Source organism: Melanostigma gelatinosum (assembly GCF_949748355.1).
Source record: "Melanostigma gelatinosum genome assembly, chromosome: 17".
In the NCBI taxonomy this organism is placed as follows: domain Eukaryota; kingdom Metazoa; phylum Chordata; class Actinopteri; order Perciformes; family Zoarcidae; genus Melanostigma; species Melanostigma gelatinosum.
In genome coordinates, this window is record NC_136650.1 from 1,284,810 (window position 1) to 1,296,834 (window position 12,025).

Below are 12,025 nucleotides of genomic sequence, written 5' to 3' on the forward strand. Positions count from 1 at the left end.
TAATAGAGAGCTGAGTCAGTAAGTAGCCCCGTATCGGGCCAGAAGTACCCCAGGATCTAACAAAACCGACCAACCGACATAGCAGCCCGAGAGCCACACCGCTGACATGTGTAACCTACACGTTTGGACAAGACAACGGTATAATGGAAATACTGACAATACTTGGCAGAGAACTGTCAAGACCCGCTGTGAAAATGCCAAATCATTCTAATGGGTTAGAAATTGCAACTGGGAGGTATTAAACATGTGATTAGCAAACATGCCACTGCAATAGCAGGTGCTGAATAAGATCATCCAAATGATCTGTTGATGACTTAAACTCCAACATGTCCATGTGTTGCTGTGCCAAGCAAACAGTCCCATTTCTTATGAAAAGCTTTTCATCCACATGCTCCATTCAGACCTTTTGGAGGATAATAGTCTTTTGTTGTCCTCCCTCCTTGTCCAGTCTGAGCAGCTCTTCACAAACATAACAAAGGCTGATTAATGGAAATATCCTCACAGACTGACCTTGCTCAGGTATCTCTGTGCCAGATGGTCTAGTCTTCCCTGTGCAGCGCTTCCATCCGCCAAATTAGGAACCTGCGCGGCCACGTGCCACCTGCCATCAATAACCCGACAGCCAGTTCCTTTCCAGTCGAGGGTTCGTGGCGTCACGGTGGCACAGCTGTTATACAGCATGTCACGCTTTGCTCTCCAATTAAGTTTTGCATCGATCGGACCCAAACAGGAAAACACTGCTGAAACAACGTACACGCAGTAACATTCAGAGGAAATTGTTCTCTTGAGAACAAACTGATAAACTGTCCATGAAATGTGCGCTACCAGGGCGGATTAACAAGCTGTTCATGATAATCAAAAGCTCTCCATTTGAGAGTGTAGCATTGCAATAAGCAGTGATGCTGTCAACAGTAATCACTGCACATCTGAGAGAGATCCAGCACTGAGTGAATCCTTTGCTTTCCAACTGTGAGGAACTCAAATGAAGAACAAGCAGTGATCTGGGATTCTAGCTCCCAGTAACCGGATTGGGAATGACGTGTGTCCACAGATATTACTGTCTCAGTCTCTCTGGGATCCACTGATCGTCCTTCAAAGTAAATGATGAGATTGTATCAGCTTTATTGGGCAACTAAAGAATTGTTACTTCATGGTTGGACTCAGTTTTGGACTTAGTTTTGATTATTTTCATTACTATTAATTCAGGTTTTTTTCTTGCCACATCTGTAATTTGAACCTTATTTGAACTGAAGGAGATGTAATTGGGGAGATCAAGTTAATCCGGTTGCTGTTTTGCATGCAGGAGGCAAGCAATTCAAGCATGCACTGCTTGTTCCCCAGCCTCTGTTTCAGTATTAAGTGTGGTTGGTCGTTCCTGTGGCACATTTTGGTTGGTTTCATGTGAGAAGGAAACAAGGAAACTACAGTGGAACAGAAATGACTCAGCTTTACAGAAATTGTCACAATAGCAGCCCCTCGATGAATTCTAAAGTGCAGCAAATCCTTCCCTGCAGTTGGGGCAAAGACACCATTGTTTGTCACCATAACTACCCGAACATATGTCAAAGTGAAAGAAATTACGTTAAAACAAACTGGCCTTGGATAATAACAAAGCATGGTAGTTGAACTTTTAAAAAGCAGGTGATCTAATATCAACGTCCTGTCTGCCAATAGAATTGTTGTGGCAGTTGGTGTCATTATTTCATAAAATATATATTACATGAATATTCTTACTAGTGGGTAACCAATGTCAACATGGCCAAGCAATACTTAGAGCAAAGAAAGAATACCAATAAAGAGACTTGTGTTCAAATGTTCAGCTCCTTTCAGCCCTCACTGGTAAAGCTAGAAACTAGAAAAGGCTGTTTCCCTTCCTTAGACCCATGTTGATGTAAGCTCCACCTCTACCTCTGGCTCCACCTCTACCTGTAAGCTGCACCTCTACCTGCTGGCTCCACCTCTACCTGTAAGCTCCAACTCTACCTGCTGGCTCCACCTCTACCGGTAAGCTCCACCTCTACCTGTAAGCTCCACCTCTACCTGTAAGCCCCACCTCTACCTGCTGGCTCCACCTCTACCTGTAAGCTCCACCTCTACCTCTGGCTCCACCTCTACCTGCTGGCTCTACCTGCTGGCTCCACCTCTACCTGTAAGCTCCACCTCTACCTCTGGCTCCACCTCTACCTGTAAGCTCCACCTCTACCTGCTGGCTCCACCTCTACCTGTAAGCTCCACCTCTACCTCTGGCTCCACCTCTACCTGCTGGCTCAACCTCTACCTGTAAGCTCCACCTCTACCTCTGGCTCCACCTCTACCTGCTGGCTCCACCTCTACCTGTAAGCTCCACCTCTACCTCTGGCTCCACCTCTACCTGCTGGCTCCACCTCTACCTGTAAGCTCCACCTCTACCTGTAAGCTCCACCTCTACCTGTAAGCTCCACCTCTACCTGCTGGCTCCACCTCTACCTGTAAGCTCCACCTCTACCTGCTGGCTGATGTGCTATCGTTAAAGTTCTTTGCAAGATAGATAGACAGTTAGCTGACCAGACACTCCTCAAGCCAACTGGTGGAAATTATGCAGACACAAAATATGTCAGATACATCAATTGTGCCATGGCCACCATTATAATGCTGCATTCACACCAAACGCGGGGCAAATTATTCGCGCGAGTAGATTACATACAAAATCTATGCACAGACGCGGTGAGACTGGCGCGGTGGGAATTTGCGATGGCGCGCCGCGATGGACGCGAATTTGAGGCCCCAAATGCGTGAGTTGCGAAATCACAGCGACGTGTGCTGACACAGTGAATACAGCTTGATAAAATCCACGGAGCTCCTCTGAACAATATTATGAACCAGACATGACGGCGTTTAGTTTCCCGGGATATCTGTGACTTCCACAACACGTACTAAGCAGAAATAGGTTATTTTTTCCATGGTTAATGGCGGACAGTTGAACGGCTTTCAGGGCGATAAGCCCCGCCCCCTCTCCGGCATGTCCAGCGCGAATGTACACAAATGGTCCCTGGCGACACCGGCGGCGTGTTGAATTCGCGCCGCGTTTGGTGTGAACACGGCATAAGACTGCAGTGAAGGAGTTAGGTTTAGCCAACACAGAAACAGCGTAAAAAAAGAAGTGAGAAATGGAACATAGGGGATGGATAGAGGTTCCTTATTTACATCATCACGTGTCCAAGTTAGGGGGTAGCTCAAATGATACAAGTCATGACAAAACCTGTCTTGGAGGACAGGTGCAGGCTGAAAAGAAGAAGGAGGCTGTGGCTTTCATCCATCACATCCATCCCACTCTTGTTTCACCTTCAATAATGTGCCCCTCTTCAACCCAAAAACACTTTGCTTAACAATTACCGTAAAATAACATGCAGACAGGGCGGCTTGGCTAGAGGGGCAGCCACTATTTCATCCTGACAATATATGTAAAAGGGAAGTGTTGAAAGTCAGACTTACGTTCAAGCAAAATTGGCAAAGTGGAATCTTGAAGCTGGAGGATGAAAGCGCGTGGTTGGTTGTGAGCATCTGATGTGAATCATTTCTAGCAGCAGACGCCAGTACAGCCTCCCCAGCCAGATGGACTGAGTCTCATTGTGTCAGTGCAGGATAAGCATAGGCTTGCTACCAGGTCACTTGCAGCCTCCATGTGCTCAGTAATGCCACCAATTTATGTGAAAGCTCATATTTCATCTGTGTCCTCTCTGTGTGGCTTTTGCACGCACATTAGCATATTCATATAGCTCAGTCCCTAGATTTCATATGAGGGAGAAACCTCTTCAATTCCTCACTGGTTCACACGTGTCTGTGATGCAGGGGGAGGACATCAGCAGAGCAGATGACATGACTGTGGTGTGTGTGTGAAACACAAGCCTAAGCAGATGATGCAAAAGCTCATCAACAACTTTTCTTTGTCTGCCACTCGACCCTCACAGATGTTATTTGCAGCTTCTGTCAAAACATGTGCTGTTAAAAAAACGATGATTTCCTCCACGAACCCTCTCGGCTCTCTGTCCCCCGACCCCCCTGATGCTGTTTGTCTGTTATCTGAGCTGATAAACGGCCCTTGATAGGCCATATGAGTTCTGTCTGATATAATGATGACTATACAGTTACAGGAATGGATCTGGAATTAAGCTGTGGATTATTTGCAGGTGTCCCAGTTTTTAACATAAAGGAATATTGAGGAACTAACACGATGACTTCAGAGATTACATATCAGCCGATGCGTTCAACCTCTTTTGCTTATAAAGCTAAGATAAAGACATAAAGCTAAGATAAAAAAAAACTATTGATAAGAACGGATTTCGGTTTACAAAGCTGTTAAGGCACCTCGTAATGAAGTTGTTACAGCACCAGTAACAACTAATACTACCTTAACATACAAACAGCATTGCTCGAGGAAGAGGGCAGTGTGCTTGTGGTCGTCAGTCGTAGTGACCTAGTGACCAAAACAAAGAGACCCAGATGGCAGTAATTCGGAGACAAAGCCGCAACATTGGAGGAATGTTTTCTCCGGCAAAGTGAAGGCACAACAGACGTCCCACAGTCTCACATGTAACAAGGTATGAAGACCACGATGGGATATGCATTTGAATCAGTGTATGTTAGTAACTTAAAGTCGATCAGTATTTGTTCTCCAAAAGCAGAGATGCAATCTCAAGGTCAGCAAACTGGATGTTCTTCACTCCTTGGTTGTGCCAAGATATTCTGTCACAAACAGATCTCGTGCCGAGCGACACACTTGGCAGCTCCAGCACCAGCAGCGCTGGCTTGAGACTTCTTGGTGACACATTTTCTTTTTTTCTTTCAATTTCATTTCCCATTACTTTTTGATTCTCTTGCATGGGGTTTCCAACACAAAGAGGATACATCAATTTATGTATCACATCAAATCATACAAGCTGAATGAATACAGTGAACAAACACTGGGTGGTGAACGAGGCACACCTCCAGCAGATCAAACATAGCGATAGAGTAGCACAGGTCAGAAAAGTCACCTTCTTTGCTCCGGAGTGAGCTGAGGTTGGGCGGTGAGTCCGTGCTGGTCTGGACACAGTAGATCTCTCGAGTCTGGATCCCTCCTCCACACAACTCTGTCTGGTTTGCACGCCGGCGGTCCTGTTGGCTCAGCAGCACGTCCACCCTGCACTCTGTCCACTCTGTAGTCCTCCAGCTGTAGCTAAGGACAGAGGTGGACACATGACTTAGTCTGATGGAGTTTATCAGCCCCATGTTGTCTCTCCTTGACATTACCAATTGGATTAATAGAATAGATTGGATCAAAGCTAATACTCAATTGTTGTGGGTCAGTATCAGCTTTCAAGAGAAAGGCGCAGGGGTGTGGTCTGTTGGTCCAAATTGATTCATATTGACCAAATCAGATATCAGGTTTCATTTCCTGTGACATAGATTATGTATATATCTACAAATATATACCAAATCAATGGTTTCATTTGACAAATGTAATCTATAGGACAGTAAAGTACAAACAAGGCCTTATCACCACAAACCAATGATAGTTATGGACTTATTAGAATCTGTCTGACATTATAATCAAACATCCCAAAACGATTGCATTTATTGTTGTTTTTACAGGTAAGTCCGGTTATCCTACATTTGTCCATATTGTGATTATACTTTTTAATATGCCCTCAAAACATGCTTAGAGTGCTGAGTTGTATGGTGAACAAGTCAGAAATACATATGCAATAGATAAGCGAAGTAAGAAAAACACATTCACCAATTTAAGAACACAAACACTGACTGCGTGAGGAAATGCTCTGCAAATGGAGAAAACAATGGAACTAAGTTCCAACACAATGGAAGTGTCCAGTTGACACGAACACTAACACAAGTAGGAACATAATCCAAATCTTCAATTATGTAAGAACTATGAAATTACAGTGTTACATGGCTGTATCGACAATGGATTAAAGCACCCAAAAGTATTATGGGAGGAGATTCTTCCTCCAATTATCATAATTTACAATCAGTGAGGTCCACCAAACTTGTATTGTGCCTTTAAAAAATATATTTAAAGATATCCAGATATGTTTGATGTTGGATTTTTTTGTGATCCATATAAATGTTTTAGCAACTTATTCATTTTTAGATGTGTCATAGGGTTGCACTGTAAGGGCTTTTCTATATTTCTTGTTAAATCAATTGACCATGTTAGCAATCCGGTGTACAAACATTTTTTTCTCCTGCTGAAACTGTTCCTGTACACCCGGCCCGGCGAACGGGACGATCACACGACCACCTTTGTGCAGCTTTACCTTTAAGGTTTATTCGTAATCTGACTCTTTATTAGTCAGTCAAAATGGTTGAAAATCTGATTTGAAAAAAATGCTAAACAGAGCATATAATACGAAACAGAGCATACGATACTCAAATCAGCAGAAATCATTTTCCAAAAATACCATTTGCAGAGTCAGCATTGTGGTTCAACCTATTTTTAATTGCTTTGAGGGACACTCAGTTGTGTGCGTGGTTCTTTGCAGTCACTGAACAGCATCAGTTGTGCCTCAGTGAGCCTGGGGGGCAAGTATCTCCAAGCATTGTAAGAAATAGTTTTTATGTTATTGAGCTTAGTTCTCTGTTTACAATACGCCGAAGGATTTAGAATTTAACCAGACTTTCCTCGATTTCTGAAGCTGAAAGGAGGTTGTTAATTGCAGCATGATGGGTTTGTGTCTGGTCGTTGAATTGGCAGCAGTCTGCTTTAGCAATAATGTATTGTGGTTTCCACCCCAAGGTCAGTAATTGTAAACCCTGCCTCAATCTCTACTGATAATGGAATTCATTTGAGGTCGCCAATGAAATGCTCCATATTCATGAGCAAGGTCTCTCTGTCTCTCAGTTGCCTCTGCACTGCTGCAGAACAACGAGGCCCCTGGGAAAGCATTGCATCTTGGGGCATCTTTCCCAGATGGGGACACTCAAACAGAGCAGTTCTTCAGCACCACGGACAGCGTTGCTGGCTCTCTTCCTGCTGTATGTCAAACAAAGGAGTCGACGGGCACTGATTTGGTGTTGATGGTTAATTCATGCTGCCTTTAGAACAGAATTAAATGTATTGTATATGTGGGTTACAGAGAGATGAAGTGAAACTGGAACTATCAGATTTAGTTCTAGGAGTAAGGAGAAATGCAAAATCACTTCAATATTAATTTACAAAACGTCCACTTTCTACCCATATTCTTACTCAGTCGATTATTCTAGTTTTGGGCAGCCTTGGCCATCACCGTCATTGGCAAACCGTCACCAGGCTGACAGAATGATGGTTAACACTCACTGTCAGCGTATGACAGCTGTCGAGAAGAGTTGAGATCACAGAGAAAGCCGCCTTGGATACATGCTCGACGATCAGGGGAAAGTCAGGATATAAAGGCACGAAGCATATACTCAGAAATCAATAGTTAAAGTGTAATCAAAAGATAAGGTTTATGATCATTATATAACGAATGTGTAAACAGAGAGTGATTTAACAATGTAAAAACTGATGATAATAATGATCTGTGCAACAGAGTTGAGACGTGAAAAGTGTGTGTATGAAAGGAGTTATGGGGGAATATAGAACCTTCCAGAAACAGTGAGTCAGGAACAGATGTTTTGGGCGCAGGTCGGAAAAACAGACACGCGGCAGCAAAGTCTGTTGCAAGAGATGACTCATAGAAGCAAGAGGAGAACTCCGGTACTTTCCATACATAAGCACACACACATAAGGGTGGGATAAGGATCATGTGTTCAGAATAGGAGGGGGGGAAACAGACAGCCCAAATGAAGGATAAAAGGAGACGCCAAAAGAACCTTTTCATCGCACCATTGAAAATCCAGCTCCCACCGAGCCGTCTCGGCATCTAAAACTAATGAGTATAATCTAAGAATAAAATTAAAGTAACGAATCAAGTGTAGTGACATTTTATGTGAGCTGTAGCTTAACCCTTGCTAACTAACTAAATATAACCTGCAATAAATATCTAATCTGCATTTAAAGTAAAATTCTCAAGTGCATTTATTTGCTCAAGTAGTAAAAGTTCCTTGGGGCAGTAAAAAGTTAAATCCATTGTATGTCTAACAACTGAGTTCTGTAAGGTTATCCTAGAGACCGAATCCACTTAACAACCCCTTACGGTTTTAGAAGTAATCCTAGCCGTTAGAACCTAACCTGGCATTTACCAAGAGCACGGATCCAGAAGAAGGAAGCTGCCATAACCGACGCGACTGGTAGGAGCGCCCGGGGCCAGGACTGGTCTCTCGGCCGAGCGCGCTCAGACCGGAGGAAGCAGGGTAGACGTCGGGAGTAACGGCAGTTAGCGGAGCCAGGCGAGTTCCCTCGCAAGAACACCAGCTCGACAATCTTTTAATAGAGAGCTGAGTCAGTAAGTAGCCCCGTATCGGGCCAGAAGTACCCCAGGATCTAACACAGCCATCAAAATACCTGCTCAACTTGCTTCCTGTAAGCGTCCAGCCATGTTATCCCAGTGCTGATGGAGGCTTCTGAAGAGCTGCAGCTGTATGGCATATCTTGACCACTGTCTGATGCTATTTTCTGATTTGTATGATGATGGGTCGTGCATTAAATGAATAAATGACACAATGAAAGTCTTAAGGATTCAAATTTGAAATGCAAATAATCATGTGACTTTGGCACATACTATTAGCCTAACCTGAAATAACAACACAAAACAGCTTAAGATTGATTGATGAAGGCTGACCCGATGATGGTGCTTGACCAAATGTTAAAGGGACAGTTCACCCCCAAATCAAAAATACATATTTTCTGCTTAATTGTTGTGCTATTTATCAATCTCGATTGTTTTAGCATGAGTTGCGGAAATAACGGCCGAAAGTTGTCTGCCTTCTCTCCAAAATAATGGGACTATATAACACTTTGCTTGTAGTGCAAAAAGCAACAAATAGATCGATTTGAACTCAACAGCAATGTTTTCTTTCCAGAAATCATGACCGGGTTACCCAAGATAATCCACAGACCGTGTTATCAGCAGTTCTATAGACTACAGATAAGAGAAAAAAAAATATTTTAGATTTTGGGGTGAACTGTCCCTTTAAGGGATCACCAATATCATTACAAATCATTCTGAGTGGACATAATTGGGGAGTACGTGAACCGAATTTAATGGCAGACCATCCAATAGATTTTGAGACATTCAAATTAAAATCACAAATGTCAACCTCATGGTGGCGTGTGAATAGTCATCACCGAAGGGGATTCATCCTCTGGGGACCATGAATGTGTGAACCAAATTGCATAGTTAATCACTGAATAGTTTGCCTGGCTGTCTAGAGCCATGCAGTTATTATGGATACATATTGAAAGTGTTAAAAGTACAGCAAGGTCCAAGTTTAACCTGAGTTACCATGAGATTGTTAACAGAAGAAATGGACTATGGCTGTAGAAGCAAACTAGCAGCACTTGACCTTCTCTCTGTCTCGTACTTACACAATGCAGGGCGGCACTCCGTCTCCCTGGGGGCTGCAGGGCTCCTTCTCATCCAGCTCTGGACAATCTGCTCCTCCATCGATTGGGAACTGGCTCACTTTTCTGGTCCGAGTGCGCTCCCCTTTGGGCCCGTTGGGGTCGTAGCACTCCTTGGAGCAAGCGGACCATTCAGTCCATTCAGTCACATCACAGTCTTTGGTCATGACACAGGCCTGGAAAGTCACCGGCAACGAGTCCTGAGAGCATAGGCTGGAGATGAGAATGAAAAATAAGGTAGGATTGGCGAAGACATTTCGCCAGGCTATCGCAGGGCTGACACATATGAAAGACAACCATTAACACACACAAGGGCAAATAAGGGAAACCTCCGATCCCAGAGAAAACCCACGCTGATATGGGGAGAACATGCAAATGACACACATCCAGCCCCATAATCGAACCCTGGCCCCTCTTGCTGTGAGGCGACAGTGTCAGCAAAATCATCACAGAGCAGCCCCAAGAAAAACATGGAACAGTGGAGGTGCATCAGGAAACACCACAGTAGCTGCACTTACACACCATAGGACTTCCATGACAGGGAGTTAAGTCATCATCCTTAAGTTATCATCCTTAAGATTTCACTCCTGGTTGATTTGGTTACATGTCGAGCTTCTCAAGAACGTTGATGATATAGATCCCGATGGATGATTCTGCTCCTCAAGATTCACTTCCAGTGTCAACATACAGTATCAATGCAGGAAGTAGGTTGCCCTTTAATAGAGATAAGGAATGTAAGGTGTGGATGTCATGTGATGGATGAAGACGTGTGGATGTCATGTGATGGATGAAGACGTGTGGATGTCATGTGATGGATGAAGATGTGTGGATGTCATGTGATGGATGAAGATGTGTGGATGTAATGTGATGGATGAAGATGTGTGGATGTAATGTGATGGATGAAGATGTGTGGATGTCATGTGATGGATGAAGACGTGTGGATGTCATGTGATGGATGAAGACGTGTGGATGTCATGTGATGGATGAAGACGTGTGGATGTCATGTGATGGATGAAGATGTGTGGATGTCATGTGATGGATGAAGACGCATCCGAATGCCATGCAGGAAAGCCAAGTTTGCATCCTGTAATGAACCTGGCATGTTTCCTTATTTATTAACCATGACAAAAATCTTGCACTGACTGTTTTAATAGTTACTTTAACCACATCTTAACCATAGTTTATCTGCTATGACCACTACCTTTCCCCACAAATTTGACAAATTGAACAACAAGCTTTTTGCGCAGTAGAGACACCAGCAGGCAGAGTGCACTTTAAAGCAGACAACAGACACGTTTAGTTGTATTCTGTCATCAAGTTACTCACACGATTAAAATTGCAGCTGCTTTGGCCTGCAAAGTTAGTCATTTTAACCCGAAAAAATGATGGACAGCGCTGGCGAAGCATCAGAAGCTGATCCCTGAATGTTTTGTACACTGCTCTATGCTAATGATGGCAAGCATTGGAGTTTAGCAAACATTTTTGTCAACCTCAGCATCCGAATTCAGAGTCACACACACACAGAGGGCACACTCTAGTGTCCCATTGGATATGCAGCAAGATGCTGACACGATAGAGCCCCCGTCATTACAGAGGCATTGAGGCTTTATTTTAGTCCACGCTGATCCATTAGAAAAGGTCACTCATAGAAGGACCGTGGTCCGAATCTGAACCAAGATGCTGTTGTTCTTGGACCCAGACCTAAAAGAGATAGATAGTTGAGGATTATGATATTTTGATGCAGCGCTTCTATTTTAAACGGCATGGCTTATTTAGCCTTCACGGCACTCGTTCAGCGGCCCAAGAAACACACGACCAACTACATGCGTTATAAATCACATCAGGTGATGTTGCTCAGCCAATCAAATATTCTGGTAAGCTTGCTGACTCGAGTGAGATTTACACACACGGGGAGACGGGGCGGGAGACCGCGTAGTCGGAGAATAATACGTGAGTCAGAAGTTATTTCACCTTCCCCAAAAAGAAGAATGTGAACAGTGAGACCAGAGCCTTTAACACAGAATGGACAGACTTTTGTTCATTTTTCCCATGGACAGGTCCCAGATGTTCAAAGACCGTGGCGATTATTAAAAGCGTTAATGTGAAGCGCCACAACCAGACAAAGCTCAACTCTTTGAGCAAACTTATCCACTCACATCCGAAATCAAGGCACAGAAGCCCAAAATGATTGATCCATTCGAATTCTAACACATTAATTCACTGGCCAACAAGGGTGTTAACGCAGAGGGGATGAGGCTGAAACAAGCGGTTCCCATTTGTAATCCCTGCACACAAATCTCTCTCTTTAGAAGATGAGAAGAATATAATATCGTGGCTTTTTTGATTGACATCATGAATTAACACCTGAATGAAGTGAATTTAAAGCTGCAGGGCAAAGACAATTCAGTTAAATTCATTTCTCTAAAATGAAGAACTTGTTTATTATTATGTATTGTTTATAATTCATCCAGTTCAATTTGAAATCTGACATTACATATTTTTGAGATA

General features: G+C 43.5%; 1 protein-coding gene across 1 annotated transcript in view; it reads right to left on the minus strand.

Annotated features, from left to right (window-relative positions):
- The window catches only part of thsd7aa (thrombospondin, type I, domain containing 7Aa), a gene marked incomplete at both ends in the record, with an annotated part of 241,311 nt that overhangs the window by 156,262 nt on the left and 73,024 nt on the right, over nucleotides 1–12,025 (minus strand). Inside the window, 2 exons of the mRNA XM_079288528.1 lie at nucleotides 5,013–5,194; nucleotides 9,482–9,730. Coding sequence (XP_079144654.1) covers nucleotides 5,013–5,194; nucleotides 9,482–9,730 — 431 coding nt within the window. The remainder of the gene's footprint in view (nucleotides 1–5,012; nucleotides 5,195–9,481; nucleotides 9,731–12,025) is intronic.